This window comes from Corylus avellana, chromosome 1, assembly GCF_965113065.1.
Source record: "Corylus avellana chromosome 1, dhCorAvel1.hap1.2, whole genome shotgun sequence".
Taxonomy (NCBI): domain Eukaryota; kingdom Viridiplantae; phylum Streptophyta; class Magnoliopsida; order Fagales; family Betulaceae; genus Corylus; species Corylus avellana.
The window spans coordinates 11,398,110-11,414,327 of NC_142490.1; the positions used below are offsets into that span (position 1 = coordinate 11,398,110).

A 16,218-nucleotide genomic window follows, 5' to 3' on the forward strand; every position below is an offset into this window, starting at 1 on the left:
AGTATCAACTTCCATGGATCCCATAATAATTTATGGTCAGTTAACACTCTAAATATAATTAACCCCTCCAAAAAGCAATTCAAGTGCTCATACACTAAAAGCCTCAATTTAATTTAGGAATTTAGATTCATACTAAAAATACCATAAAAAATATGAAAATATTACCTTGGAGAGAGCAAGCCGCTCGCTTGTGAGCTTGGGCTCGGCTCGTACTCGACTCGAATATTAAATGAAGTGTTTCGTGAACATGAATCTTGGCTTGAATATTAAACGAAGCTAGCTCGGCTCGACTCGATTAAGCTTGTGAGCAGTTCGTATGAAGCTCGAATTGGTAGTTATTCACATAATTCCCCGTATTAATATTAAAAATTGATGATTTTTTTTTTTTTTTCTAATAGCATCCTTTTATTATAAAAGGATGCATATCATCTCTCTTCGAAACCAAATGCTTTGTTGTATTGACTCGGACTCTATACTCCGCTAGCCAGACTAAGCAAATGCTCATATGTAAGCTGGTTTCTTGAGCTATTTAAGAATACTTGAAGTTTAAATTTATAATAAAAAAATAAAGGGAAAACTTCACTTACCCCCCTATACTTTCGCGGTTTTTGCAGACACCCCTCCATTGTTAAAAAACTCTCACTTTGATGTATCTAACTTTCGTTTCCTTCCACTTTGCCCATTTGTTAGGATTTTGTAGTTAAATCAAACGGTCAAATGAGTAAAAGTCCTTTATACTCCTAAATTTTTTTAAAAATTCCAAATTTACCCTTATTTATAAATAAAAAATTATTATTATAATTATTATATTAAAAAAATAAAAAATAAAGAAGTGACCCACTGGCGGGTTTTGTGACGCGCCGGTGGGTCACACTACGGGTGGGTTAGATCCACAGGTCAAGATTTTTTTTAAAAAAATTATTTTTTAATAAAAAATAAGGGCAAGATTGGAATTTCACACCACTCAGTTAGGATTTAACAGAAAATCCTAACGGAAGGAGCAAAGTGGAAGGAAACGAAGTTTGATACATCAAAGTGAGAGTTTTTGAACAATGGGGGGGTGTCTGCAAAAACCGCGAAAGTATAGGGGGGGTAAGTAAAGTTTCCCCAAAAATAAATTAATAAAATAAAATATAAGAGCCAACTCGTAAATTGGCTCGGCTCGACTTGACTTATTATGAGCTCGAGCTCGAGCTCGATTTTTTGGCTCGTCTTTAAGCTCGGGTCAAGCTTAAGCTCGAGTAAAATTTAAACAAGCCGAGCCCAAACAAATGAAGCTAGCTCAAACTCAGCTCGTTTACACCCCTACTTGAGCTGTGAGCAAATGGGGGAAAATTGCTCCCCTTTATAAAATGTAAAAGCTGGCTGCATGTGGGACATTTGTCCCACATGCACTCTACCTACTTGCTGTCAAGTAAGCTTGACACCTTAGCTGCCCAGGTGTTCAATGAGAAGGCAATGGAAGCATGCTGGGTAACATGTGTAACCTTAGGTGTCATGTGTAATCTAGTGGTTGATCAACTTTTGATATTTTTGTTATGGATGATTCTTTTGATTTACTGTTGAGGAATATACGGGACCGAATGGTTGAATGTTAGGTTTTTGATTTTCTTGTATGGGAACATTGGTATAAGCATTGTAATTGCAAGGTATAAATGTTTGAGGCATCCTATTGAATTCAATTTTAGATTTATGAGGATGGGGAGTTGTTAACGATTGTACTTGGGTACAAGAGTAATAAGATTTGATAAGATTAAATAGGTTATTGATTCTTGTTAAGCCTTAGATGAAAGTATAGATACATGACGGCATCTTAAACATTAGGTAATATATGTGGCAAAACTTTGAGGTTAAAGTTATATATGTATGACAATACTACTGATTGAGACAGTTAAGAAAAGAGATTATTAATCAGCATATACAATGGAATTTTAACTTAAGTGTTTGATGAAATTGAGTATGAGTAAATACTTGAAATTTCACCAGCTCTTTTTAGATCAATTCAAGTTTAGATGGTCATTAGAGAATACTTATGCTTGGTCAAAAGATTGTAATTGGATGACTGATGATAGTAAATGGGCATTGAAGGTTTTGAAGTATGGTAATAGTACCTTGGAAATATGGTCGGAGTTATTATTGGTATCAAAAAATTTTCTGAATTCTTGTGATGAAGGATAAATTTTTAAACATCTAGATTTTTTGGATCAAGAGAAATTATGGGATTATGATTATTGATGTAAAAAGTGTTGAAGTTGTTTGACTAATGTCCTTAATTGAAGTATAGCAACATAGTTGATGGCTTTTGAGAATGTCAAGTTCCAAAATACTTAAATTTTGTGATCTAAACGGAATAAGAATATTAATGAGATGAAGAGTTCCAATTGAATACAAGGTTCATTTACCAATATTGAGGTATAAGTATTATAAGACCATTTATGTGCTGATGACACCCAAAGGATTAAGGACACTTAAAGGAACACTCTTGCGCTAAGTTTAAGGTTTGGAATAGTGATTGATATACTCTTGAGTTATTGATGAGATTATTGAATACTAGCACATTATGTGTTTGTGATTTTGTAATGAGAAATTATAGTACTTTGGTGACGTTATGTTTTTGTGGTGATCTTATATTAGGAGAATTATTTTTTATTTTTTTTAATAAGAATAAGTTACAATTGCTCACAATCGCTCTACCTTTAGAACTTGGGGCGTTACATCAGAGAGCATAAAGTTATGATAAATCATAGCCAAAGCTATGATGTTACAATGTCATAGAGACAAACATAAAAATCTTACAATCAAGTCATATGACTTCAACATTTACTAACCCATGTCCAAACTTCAGTTGTAGAATAGATCTGCTCCAGGCAGACTCAATCTAATATTTCTTGAAGACCATCAAAACATGTCCATAAAATTATTTTATAAAATTGGATAACGTAAGTTTAAGAACGAAAATGAAAAATGGAAAGTTATTGAATTTTTGGTTTCTATTAAAGTTTTTTTGTTTTTTTTTTTGACATGTCCACACAAGGGAAGGGGGAGAGAGGGATTCGAACTAATGACATCCACTTCATTAGGCGTTATCTGCTTCATTCCGTATTAAAGTTAATAGGGAATAGGGAATGAAATTTTATGTTGGGGAGATGCATGGTAAGTTTTTTTTCAAGAGTATGTTAATATATATAAGACATTAATTTTTTTTTGAAGGAAATTTCCTTCACCATACCCTAATAAGTGCCAAGTGTCATCTCTCACATATTTTTTTAAAAAAAAATATTTTAACAGTCATTTGTTATCATTCCACTAATCTAGAAACCCAAACATTAATCTTTTAGAAACCTAAAAATGTTGATTGACACTTGTCCATAAGTTCGTCACTTATTAGAATAAGTCCAAGGAAATTTGTTCCATATATATATATATTTAAACATCACTCTAGCCCAAAAGTCTATGCTAATGAGCTTGAGTTCACTTAGGTATACTAATTACATTTTTTTTTTTTTTTTTCTCAATATGAGACTCAACACTCACAAAGTGCACTCTCAACAATCTCCCAATCTTTTCCACATCAATTCAACTCTTCCTCATTTGTGAATCTTTTTATATTTCAAGAGTGTCCATCATCAAAAGTTGCCCGAGGTCCACAGAGCGCAACTCTCAAAAAAAAAAATTCTAAAATTATGGATTCAAAATATAGCAAATAGAATTAGGCGTACTAAAATGTTTGGAAATGAATCTTGGTACAAATTCTAACAATTAACAAGTACATAGTCCTATAATTTAGGCACCGCCAACACTTAGAATCAAGATAAATAATATGTCTGAGAGATATGCTGTACATCATTTTCGTATCCTTCTTTCATCTTTATAATTTTCAAAATTATCACACATGAACTCATAAATTCAATGGTAGTTTTAAAAATTAGAAGGACGCGGAGAAGAAATGAATAATTTATGTATGTCCCATCAATTTGATGCCAAAGCTATACTCAAAATTGATTTTGTCAATTCCACTTGGAGAGGGAATCGGACATTCGTTAGAAAAAGTTGCCATTTATCTCTCACTTCAACTAAACATTCGGCTTTCGTTATAAGAATATTGTGTAGTGTTTTGGGGGAATATTTTTTTTCTTCTTTTATTTTTAAGGTTGTAGTACGGGCTTAAAAGAAAGAAAAAAAAGAAAAAAAAAAAAAAAAAGGTTCTAGTACGGAATTTGCAATCATCAGGGTACGATTAATAATGGTTTGAAAAAATATACTTTTTTTTTTTAAAAAAAAAAATTTGATTTTAAAAAGTTTTTTGTGCCTTTAATTATTTGTTACAATAGTTTTGATATTTTATAAATAAATAATTAAAAATAATAGCTTTTTTTGCTTTTTTTTTTTTTTTTTTTGGCAGTTGATTATCACGGTGGGCAAATGAGTCTTACACATGAACCTTACATATCTAGTGATAATTTTAAAAAGGGAAAAAATTCACTTTATCCCCCTGAAGTTTTAAGTATTTTTTAATTTAAACTCCAAAGTTTAAAAATTGACAATATACCTCCTTAATGTTTTAAAAATTTTTAATTTTAACCTTTCGTTACTAATTTGCGTTAAATTGGATGAATTTTTTTTTTAAAAAAAAAATGTATGAGGGTAATTATGTAATTTCATAGATTTCTGTTCAATTTGATGAAAATTAGTAACGGAATGCTTAAATTGAAATTTTTTGAAATATTATGAGGGTACATTACCAATTTTTAAACTTTGAGATTCAAAATAAAAAACTCCTAAAACTTTAGAAGGTAAAGTAGATTTTTTCCTTTAAAAAGTGAGAAGATAGGAGAATGTCAATAAAGAAAGCGAATCATTTCTTTACAATTTGTATTTATATTTGAGTTCACATCATCTTTAATATACAAAAGAATGAATATATTTGTAAATACTTTTTTCTATCTTTTCTTTTCAGAATGAAAATATTAACAAATAATGTAAAACACAAATCATTAGCAAAATACTTGCAACTATTTTTTTTTTTTTTTTTTTAAAAAAAAAAACACATAAACAAACATAGTTGTTTTAAAAAATCTCCATACAAATGTTTATGTTATCTTGAGCAATAGGCTGCGTGTAAAGGCATCTCACCACTGAGGACGCCAAAAAATATTATTGATGAAGGACAAAAATTGAAGGCAAATATATATATATATATATATATATATATATATATATATATATATAATAAAATTAATTAAGAGAAAGAAACCAATATTATTCTCCTCCAACAATTTGCATCTCTCTCCCCACATGTACAAAAATCAAACCCACTCAAAAAAAAAAAAAAAGAAAAAAAAAAAAACTTTTTTGTGCCCATTGCTTTCTTGAAAACATTGGCCTCCTTGTTTATGAAGAGAGTTATGGCTCCCAAAAACTATTTAACTACACTAGAGAAAAAGATAAAGGAAAGGAATTTCTTATCAACACCAACTATTAATTTTCTTTTCTTTTATTTTTTATTTTTTTATTTTTTTTCCCCCTATAAATCTCAGCCTTCTTCCCCTGCCTTTGTCCTGGTACAAGTGTACAACCTCTGAGGACATCATTTGACATATATTCATCTTCACATTTTATACAAATAAAGAAATTCCCAGATCCTAGTTTTCATGGATAAGCATTAATTTAAGCTTTCCCGTCTCGTATACACCAAGAAGGTGAAGCTTCTGTGTCCAAAACTTTGTATTGTTCTTATTCATCTCCTCTGTTTCTGCTTATATTTATTAATTTCGATTTTTCTTGAAATATAGGTTGGTTTAATCATGGGATTTTCCATGCTGATGTGCATGAAGACACGAGTTCCATTACTGGATTTTTCACCTTGTAAGCTGAACATGAACGATCTCTTCAATTCTCGTAGACACAGAGAAAAGATTGTCATTTTAATGGGAGCAACCGGAACAGGGAAGTCGAGGCTCTCAATTGATCTCGCCACCCGTTTTGCGGCAGAAATCATAAACTCCGACAAAATGCAAGCCTACGAGGGCCTTCCGATAGCCACCAACAAAGTCACCGAGGAAGAGCAACGTGGGGTGCCGCACCATTTGCTCGGGATTCTAAATCCCGACGCAGATTTCACGGCAACAGACTTCTGCGACAGGGCATCACTCGCCGTCGAGTCAATCCTCGGACGCGACCGCCTCCCCCTCATCGTCGGCGGCTCCAATTCGTACATTGAGGCATTAATCGACGACGACGATTACATGTTCCGGTCAAAGTACGAATGCTGCTTCCTCTGGGTGGACGTCTCAATGCCTGTGCTCCACTCATTCGTATCAAACAGAGTCGATCAAATGGTCGAAAATGGCTTGGTAGATGAGGTGAGAAAACTCTTCGATCCCGCCGCCGATTACTCAAGGGGGATACGAAGAGCAATTGGGGTTCCAGAATTCGACCAGTATTTCCGAACCGAACCATTTCTAGACAAACATCGCCGTTTAAGGTTACTCCATGAAGCAATAACTCAGATGAAGGAAAACACATGCAAATTAGCATGCCGCCAACTTGGGAAAATTCTCCGACTGAGAAATAAAAATGGGTGGAATATGCACCGGATTGACGCCACAGAGGTGTTTCAAAAGCACGGCGGCAAAGAAGCCGATGAGGCATGGATGGAGCATGTCGCCGGACCGAGCAATCAAATCGTCGAACACTTTCTTTACAATTTTGCCGCCAACGTCCCTGCAAATGTACCAGCTGGGATGAAGGTGAGGAGTGTAGGAACTGCAATTGCAGCCGCAACTTACTAGGTGCATAATAATAATAATAATAATAATAATTATTATTATTATTATTAATCTTGCTAATAATCCAGTGAAAAATAATAATATAATCGTACTTGGGTCACTTTCTGATGAAAATTTTGTAAACAATATCATATTCTGATTGTAATTCCAATGATATTAGAAATATGAATCAATTTTTTTGTGTGGAAGTTTTATTATGGTTTTTGTGTAATTATTTCAATATTTGGTGATGAATATTTGGATATTAGGTGGAATATGAAATGATTGAATTTCAGAGTAAATATGCCCCAACTTGATCCTCCAAGTATAAGTGTCTCTTCATCCAGCTGGTGAAAATAATGTAAAAACACCTTTACATCCCATCATCCATACACATCAAATTGGACAAAATCCAATCAATACAAAAGAAAAGGAGCATGCCTAACTTTGACATGCAAAATTTGTTGATGAATGTGTATGAGTAATGTTACTTTCACTTAGATGTGATATATTTTAAGTTAAAAAAAAAAAAAAAAAAAAAAAACATGTTAATCACTTAAAATACGTTACATCAATCAGTATGATTGAAATGAGTGTGAAGAGTAGTATTAATTATATCTTAATTGGACAAAGTTTTCATCAAAATTGTTCGAAAAAAAAAATTCTTCAATTAAATTTATTAAACAGACATGTACTGTATCACATCAATTGATATGATTGTAACGAGTGTGAAAATGTAGTGTGGAGACTAGTATTTACTCGTATAGTTGTACCTTAATTGGACAAAGTTTTCATCAAAATTGTTCAGGAGAAAATTCTCTAATCTAATTGATTAAACATACATCTACTTTATCACATCAGTCGATATGATTGAAACGAGTGTGAAAATGCAATGTGAAGAGTAGTATTACTCATATCTTAATTGGACAAAGTTTTCATCAAAATCGTTCGAAAAAAAAATTCTCCAATCTAATTTATTGAACAGACATCTACTTTATCACATCAATTGATATGATTGAAACGAGTGTGAAAATGTAGTGCGGAGATTAGTATTGCTCGTATATTTATATCTTAATTGGACAAAATTTTCATTTAAATTGTCCAGGATAAAATTCTCCAATCTAATTTATTAAACATACATCTACTTTATCACATTAGTCGATATGATTGAAACGAGTGTGAAAATGTAGTGTGAGAATAGTATTACTTGTATCTTAATTGGACAAAGTTTTCATCAAAATTGTTCGAGGAAAAAAAAAAAATCTCCAATCTAATTTATTAAACAGACATCTATTCTTCATTTTTTTAACAGAATCAACAGAGCAAGTGAGATATGTCTTTTTACTATGATACTTGTGATTTTCTAGTATTTTAAGGATAGTTACAAAATTAATAGATTGGATATTTTGATTAATTTCTTGTAAAGCAGCTCATAGCTAGAAACCTCTTTATTCTTTAGCTTTTCACCTAAATAATTAAATAATTAAATTATTTAAAAATTTCAAATAACTTAATTAAAAGAATATATTTGTATCACTAAAAATGGAGAGAAGAATCTGCTTTTCTTTTTTCTTTTTTTTTTTTAAAAAAAAAAACAAAAAAAGGTAGCCAGGTTCCGTTGTGACAAAAGGGTGGCTTTTCAAAGAGTGGGAAAGCAACGGGCAAAAATGCATGGTGGCGGCGATAATGAACTGCGCGCATGCGCATCTTCCGTACGGTCACAGTGCATTTGACTTGCGTAGTTTAGCCAATAATATTGTTTTATTTTCTTTTGGGCAAAGATTATTAATCGTTATCTTAGAGCTCTCCATTCATTACCACTGCTTACTCATTGCTTTCTTTTCACCAAGGTTATCACGAGGGAGGATGATCAGGATGAATGAGGATGAGTTCAATCTTTAATAAACACAACATAATCAATAAAGGGTCGTACAACTTAATCATTCTTAAATTATCAGTTGTTTCAAAAGTTTAAGCTAATCGAAAGAGGTAAATTTAATCATTTAATCAATACTTTAATACTCACTCTCATGTATGAGCTCGAACTTTATTTTAATAGGGGAGGATCAACACGTAAAATATTTGATTGAAATAGGGTGAATTGACGGAGTCAATGTTCGATTCCAAAACGTTTGGCTCTGATACCATGTTAAACTATCAGTTATCCCAAAAGCTTAAGCTTATGGGAAGAGGTAAATTTAATCATTTAATCAATACTTTAACAATAATAAACAATTTAATTATTTAATCAATACTTTAACAATAATAAATTCCGATACGTTTTGAACTAGAGGCGGTACAAGGAGGGGACTCGAATCACTAAAAGTTTCTCAATCTTTCTTAAGTCAAGGATAACACTGCCAAGAGGCACGAGAAGAAAAGGTAGTTGCGGATGCACCACATGTGTGCCAAAGCGGCATGTGGCGAGCGCGCGTAGAGACGAAGATGACCGAGAGGAGCGAAACTGGCCAGAGAAAGATGTTGTGGGGCGTGTGCACCAGAAAGAGGGACTGGACGTCCCAAGAAAATATAAAGATTAGCAAGAGGAAACAAAAAAAAAATATATATTTTACACCATCAAAACTTACTTATTTGAATCGAGGGCAATCAACTGCGTGCATTACATGCAATAGGAGCAATTCATTGCACTCGATCTCCATTTAGAATATAATTATGAAACTCTTTTCCTATAATTAAGGTGGGGTACCTTATGCACTAATCAAAAAGATGTAACACAATATTGAAATTTCTAAATTGAGATATAACAACACTTATTTTGTTTATGCTTCCATTGAGAGGTCACTTATATAATATGGACATAGAATTTATTGAATGTTGTAGTCAATGTTTAGTGGGTCATAGATAAGAATGGTATTCTTCAGTTTAATTGGTTTCTTTTATTTTATAAGTAGTTTAATTAATTTCTTGATCATATGATAATGTGTTATGGCCACACCACTATGCTAACAAGACTTTGGGCAGTTCAAGAGGATTGTGCATCCAATTAGGTTCAACAAAATGGTGGAATTTATTCCAAACTATGGAAAAGAGATTAGGGATAGGAATATCAAATATATTGGCTTGCCCCACTAGGAAACCATTGTCGTTTTCAACCCTAGTTATTTTTTATTTTTTAATTACTATATATTATTATAATATATCCCCTTTGATAAAACTGCCTAATGGAAATTCATGTGGATCCACAGGATAAAAAGGCAAAAAGCAAATCTTCTATTCCTCCAAATGCCTTTTAGACAAATGATTGTCTTGCACGCGCACCCATTATTTTATTCAAAAGAATATGTTTGTTAATGATTTTTAAAAGTATTCTTTGATGTGATATAAAGATTTTTTTTTTATTATTATTTTTTTTTAAAAAAAAAGTATTCTATTTTTTGTGGGTTTATTTTTAGGAAATTCTTCTTCTTCTTATTATTATTATTATCTTAGAGTAGGAGACAAGAAAGTTATGGGGCGGTGAGATGGAATGAATTTGTAGCGACTTGACACCGAATAATGGTATAAGTTTTTATACCCAAGTTGTAATATTAATCTTTTTTATTTTTTATTTTTTTTCTAATCAAGTTGTAATATTAGTCAATTGTTCTTCTTGCATATAAAAAGCAGGCATCGAATAAACCATAAGCTGACAGAAGTTACTCCAATCTTTAATTTTCGAACATATTTTTTGTGGGTGCCACTTGCATTTGCATGGAGTCCCCATGAGGAATCTACTGCAACAGGATAGAGAGATTAGGCAACCAAGTTGGCCGACTGTTTCTTTGGCATGTAATTCCCATGGAAAATAACACCCATTTCTTTTTTCTGGATATATGGAGAAAAGTTTTTCAAAAAAAAAAAAAAAAAAAAAGAGCCTTAATGAAATGGATAGGAAGGTGAAGATTTGAGTACATTCCCATGGCAACAAGATATGAGTTTATTATGAATGCTCAAAACTATTACAAGTACAGACAGAAACAGCTAAATAATTAAAACTAGGTAGTAGAAGCAGACAACTAAATATATAATTTAAACCCACACAACAAACATAGTAGACCAAATATTAAGTTTGGATATTTGATCGTTGCAACAAGCATGGCCTTGCATCACAATGTAAGTGCAGTGCTCAAGCTCTTAGTATCGTCCCCCCGCACGTGTAGGTAACGTTGCAAGCGTCACTGATCTCAAGGTTAATCTGGTGTACAGGTCTCATGAGGAAGTTTGCGAAGCTGGGCAAGAGATACATCATTTCACAAACGCACTGGCTGTCGACCTGGGTTGCCCAACGGCAACAGTTGTCTTCCTCAGGCGTGTCGTGGCGCCTATGCCTGCGCTTGTGTCCACGTTGCCTGTGATGGTGCCCCTCTTCATCATCGTCAGGGGAAGTAGGAGAGGGTGGTGGAGGAGGAGATACGGGCCTCAAGGGGAGCCGTGCGCATGCATAGTTAGCGAGTGAAAATTGTGACGCACAAAGCGGGCGGGGTGTCAGCACTGGCGCTCCCCTTAACTGGCACTCCGACCTCGGCAATAGTACCACGAGTGCTGCAAAGAGTGTTAATGTAACAATCTTGACTTTCTCCATTCGAGCTATTTCAGCTTGTCTTGACTATTACATACGGAGAAAAAGAGGGAGGAGAGTTTCAGGTGCTTCAGACTGGCTCTTGCCTCTGTTATATACTTGCGCATTCATGGGGCTCCTTCTCTGGTGGGATAACAGTAAAATATAGGTTTACCAAGAGAATGACGCTTTGTTTGCTGGTTAGGTTCTGAATGGTTTGAGTATGCTTCATTCCTTTTGTGTGATGGGGTTTGTTAGGTGACGTACAAGCTGGCTGCTATAATAGGAATTTGCACCACCTAAGCTCTTCCTACCTCTAAGAATATTGCACTCTTTTCATCAACTATTCCTATGGATGAAGGCAACGATATAAATCATTTTCTCCCCTAAAATGATCCTAACCTCATCAACAAATACAACAGCAATTCACAATCACAACTTGCCAAGAGCTGAAACTCTAGACCTGCAAAGGCAAAATATCATTACTGAACTAGTTCAAAAAATAAGAGTGCACAGAAATAATCATCTTGAGATAGAATTGAAGAACACAGACCAAATTATCAGTGCTCTAAAGAAGAGACATTTTACTGCAACAATTTCAAGATCTACCCCAGGGTACCACCACACATGCAGCTCAATTACACAATACTTTCAGTTGCTACTCTGAGCAAAATGAAATTTCATTAAGAATACCATTTACCATCTATCTATGCAATCAAAACATTTTTCCTTTAACCTTAACATATGCTATGTTGCTAAAATGCATTTCATGTGCAGTGCGGCTTCACTTCTAAAGATTACAAAAAAAATCAAACCACTACAGAATTCAAAAAAGGCTTTCACATAAATCAAAAGGCATGAATAGAAAATGTCTCGTGGGATTCTTTATTATTAAGAATTTCATTAGACACCTATGATACAGGCATAGGACTAGAATACAGTGACATGCTTTGGACCTTCTCAAATTGTGCAAAGAGATGGCTGCATATGTGTTAAAAATTGATAATTATCACAAATTTTGCACTTCTGGCATTGGGGGATATCATAATTATTTGAAAACCGACAAACATACATATCAAAGTTTTACAAGGTAGTGTGCAGGTGATTTAAACAATACCTTTAATTAACATGCCTAACCAGACCAACCTTCGTTGAAAGTTGTCGTTGGAAATGAAAAGACCAAGAAAAACCTTGCCCAAAAAAAGAAGGAAAAGAAAGTCTTTGATCTCCATTCCAAAATGTTCTCACTTATTCAGCTCCTTTAACATTCCTTCCCAGAAAACAATCATAGTAAAATGTCAGAACTTATCTCAATCTGAGAGTATAAAAATGTCAATTTCATCTCTCATCACACCTTCCTAAGCATGGCAAACACAAGCAAGGCTTCCATATTTCTTTACAAATGTACAGTGGTGTACTTAATGCATCAAAACTTTCTAAGTTTCTTAATATTATGATATTGTTCTCTGCAGAATCCTGGCAAACTTAAGACATAGAAATCGGAAAGTTCTTATACCGAATGTCAGAACATGATAAGGAGATAAAGATAAAAGTTCAAAACTCACACCTAATTTGATTTGCAACAGCATTAATGATCATGAGACAGCAGTCTGTAAAAGTTCATGACCCATGTCGTGTTATTATTATTTTTATTTGCTTGTCTTTTTTTAACTATTAAATTCTTCGTGAGTGTACACTAACATGCCAGAAATGATTAAGACCCTATTTGCAAAGCAATTTCATAATTAATTATAATGTTGTAACTCACTACTCAGCCCAGCAAGTTAATCTAAAACAAGTTCCAATGCTGAAATATACAATCAGAAAGCTAGGTAAATACAGTAGTTACACTTTCATGTGAACTTTCCCCCATAACAACAAAAATGGATAAAAGTAGAAAAAGAACCTGCAATAGCCATTGCTTTTATGATGCTTGGTCGTGCAATCCATGATTGCACCAACACAACAAACATTTGTCCACTCTTGAAGTGCAATTCTATTTTGCATCAAAGCCGCAACACTACAACTAACAAACTCCAATAAATGTAAAATTACAACTCCACAGATATGTTGGGAGGTCAGTTGAAAGATATTTTGACTCCCGTGCCTCAGTGAAGAGTTCTGTAGACTTCCTTCGTTGCTGAGAAACTATAAAGCATTACTAAATGCTGTTAATAGGTATCTTGTTGAAAGCAGCTCTCTACCATCGATATTTGAGAGAAGAGCACAACTTCTCCCCCATCCATAAATTCAGTGACATTGACAATCTCCAATTATCTTGGATGAAAATTCAATTTGTACACATGCAGGATACAACAATTCCTCACAAATGTACAATTTCTCAACAGAATATGCAGTTTAATCTCAACAATCAACTTAATATTTCAAGTCCCCTTTACCGGCAATTGCTGATCTCATTGCCACCCATGCCTTTCACGTAGTCATTCATCACACGCAGGCCTATCATACTCCCCACTCTTCACCGCCATCATTTCCCTGTGCTTCTTAACTTCTTCCCTATGAAACCTCAACCGCTCTGCTCTCTCTCGCCATCCCTCCTCCAACAAAGCAACAAATTTATCTTTTATCTCGAGGAGAGGATCCCAATCAATCAGTGCATCATCTTTATATGCTTCTCTCAGCATTGCCGTCTCTATCCCTCCTTTCAATGACAAATAGAATATCCCCGAATGCCTTGTGAACGCACTCGAGAATGCATTCGAGAACCTATACTCATCACTAAACTTCCCCAATATTGGTACAGGAACCCTCTTATGTAATGAAAGTGAAAGCAACTCGTGGAAAACTCCCACGGTTCTCTTCTCCATTTCCCTTGACGCCTGATCCAAATGTGACACATCCTCATACGGGGACACATAATCGAGCTCCATCCAATCCCTAATCCACTCCCTCATCTCCTTCCTCAGGAAAAACCCCACCGGAAGCTTAACATTAAAATTAGGCCTAACCCGAATCCCCGTCAACCTCGACTCTTCCTCCGCCCTTCTCTCAATAACTGATTTCGCAAACTCGTTGTTCCATGAAACCAGTTCCAAAAACGATTTCCCTTCTCCCGGACACCCGGATAGCCTAAAGTACTGCGGATACTTGGGCACCAAGTTAACCAGAAAATCATTCGGAAACCCAAATTCCCTCTTCACGTGTACTAATTTATCCACACTAAGAACCTTATCCTTAGACATCATCAACAGTTTACACAATTTCGATACTATCCAAGGTTCATGTTCAGCATAAATCCTTCTCTCTTCTTCGAGAAACTCTTTGAGCCGGTCCGAAACTCGGAGGAACGGGACCAGATTGGTTCTGGGTTTGATTCGGTCATAGTAAGAATCGAATAAACCCGGGTTTCCGGTAAGGAAAGTTTGGATTCGTACCTTGAGCCGCATTCTCTCGCGGCGTTTCTCGAGGTAACGGAGTGGGATCACTTGGCCTGGCTCGTTAAGGACCTCTTTGACGACTCGGTAACAGAGCTTGTACCGCTTGTCGTTCTCTATGGCTCCATCCAGTTTTCGGTCTTTCCGCCACACTACTTTGAGGCTTGAAATGGGTTTGATTTGGAGGTCCATAAAAGGGTTTGTATGGGATGTGGGTGCAGATTTAATGGTGTGATTTAAGTAGAAAGAGACGGTCTGAGCTTTCGAGAGCATACCTGAGAATCGAAGGACCAATCAAAGCCACCACGCACAGAGTGAGCTACTGAGGAAGCTTCAGAGAAGAAAACGAAAGAGAGATTGAGAATCGGGCTCGATTAGCTCCTTCTCTCTCTGGGTGTGTGGGCAAGGGGGGTGGACGGCAGTGGCGCGGTGGGGCTCCGTTGGTGGGGTGGTTTTCAGAGAGAGAGAGAGAGGCGGACATGGAGACGGTTTTTGTGTGGAGGGCAACTAGCTAAAAGGCATCTGTGCCGTTGATCTTAAAATCATACTATTTAATTTAAGGGCAATTTTGTAAACGACACTAATTTCAATACTAGGAAACCATCTTATTATTATTATTTTTAATGGAGCAGATTCATTTTAAATTTGAGAAGTATTTTTGTTTTTCGAAATGGAAAAAGACAAAAATATATTTCTTTGAACCGGAGATAATTTTAATTATATTTTTATTTTTTTAAAACTTGCATAACTTTTAAAATTAAGAGAAATAATTGGTGTTAATAATTTGCTCATATTTTTTTTATATTTTCTTCTAAATTTAATAGATCAAACATTAGTCTACAATTAACTTATATAGAGTTCACGTAAGTATACAAATTTAATGATTAATATATATATATATATATATATATATTTTGATTTATATAGAGTTCACGTAATTTCATAAATCTAATGATTAATATAAAAAAAAATTAAAAAAAAAAAAAAAAATTAATGACTCATCCCAAGTCATGCAGCTGAGGGTTGGGTGATAGCAGATAGCCATAGCTTGTTAGGAAACTCAATATTTATTACGGGACAATCTCAGTATGAGCATAATATTTTTGATGTTATTTTCATTTATAACATAATAATTCATTCTCATAATAAATCGTAATCCTTTCTATTTAAGCTAATAAATGTCGTCTACCAATTCCTAAAGATCTATAAAAACTGCCTAATGCATTTAAAAAATTAAAAGTTTATCCTCTCCAAATGATCATTTGGACGCCGGATTCCTTCTAAACGATCAATTATTATCTTTATCTGTTACAAATGGATAGTTTTAGAGTTAGTACTAAAATAAGAAAGTAAATAGTGTGTAATTTGGTAATTAAAAACAAGGGAAAAATATGAAAAGGCCTCTCAAACCGACAGTCCTTTGTGAGTTGGCCCCTTAATATTCAAAAGATACTAAAATAACCCAACAAAGTACCAAAATGTGTCGAAGTGGTCATTC

General features: G+C 34.3%; 3 protein-coding genes across 3 annotated transcripts; 1 reads left to right on the top strand and 2 right to left on the bottom strand.

Annotated features, from left to right (window-relative positions):
• The first annotated feature begins 5,578 nt into the window (after positions 1–5,578).
• Positions 5,579–6,889, top strand: IPT3 (isopentenyltransferase 3). Its single transcript, XM_059583401.2, has 2 exons — positions 5,579–5,699; positions 5,793–6,889. The coding sequence occupies exon 2, from the start codon at positions 5,805–5,807 to the stop codon at positions 6,789–6,791; it is 987 nt and encodes a 328-aa protein (XP_059439384.1). The 5' UTR covers positions 5,579–5,699; positions 5,793–5,804; the 3' UTR covers positions 6,792–6,889.
• A 3,797-nt stretch (positions 6,890–10,686) lies between these two features.
• Positions 10,687–11,357, bottom strand: LOC132172954 (uncharacterized). The gene has a single exon (XM_059584520.2). The coding sequence runs from the start codon at positions 11,347–11,349 to the stop codon at positions 10,894–10,896; it is 456 nt and encodes a 151-aa protein (XP_059440503.1). The 5' UTR covers positions 11,350–11,357; the 3' UTR covers positions 10,687–10,893.
• A 2,399-nt stretch (positions 11,358–13,756) lies between these two features.
• LOC132172952 (Ubiquitin carboxyl-terminal hydrolase family protein) lies at positions 13,757–15,209 on the bottom strand. The gene has a single exon (XM_059584516.2). The coding sequence runs from the start codon at positions 14,991–14,993 to the stop codon at positions 13,767–13,769; it is 1,227 nt and encodes a 408-aa protein (XP_059440499.2). The 5' UTR covers positions 14,994–15,209; the 3' UTR covers positions 13,757–13,766.
• Between the last annotated feature and the right edge of the window lie 1,009 nt (positions 15,210–16,218).

What these genes read in the sequence shown, in the direction of transcription:
- IPT3 (XM_059583401.2), top strand. Translation starts at nt 5,805, where the DNA reads ATGGGATTTTCCATGCTGATGTGCATGAAGACACGAGTTCCATTACTG.
- LOC132172954 (XM_059584520.2), bottom strand. Translation starts at nt 11,349, where the DNA reads ATGGAGAAAGTCAAGATTGTTACATTAACACTCTTTGCAGCACTCGTG.
- LOC132172952 (XM_059584516.2), bottom strand. Translation starts at nt 14,993, where the DNA reads ATGCTCTCGAAAGCTCAGACCGTCTCTTTCTACTTAAATCACACCATT.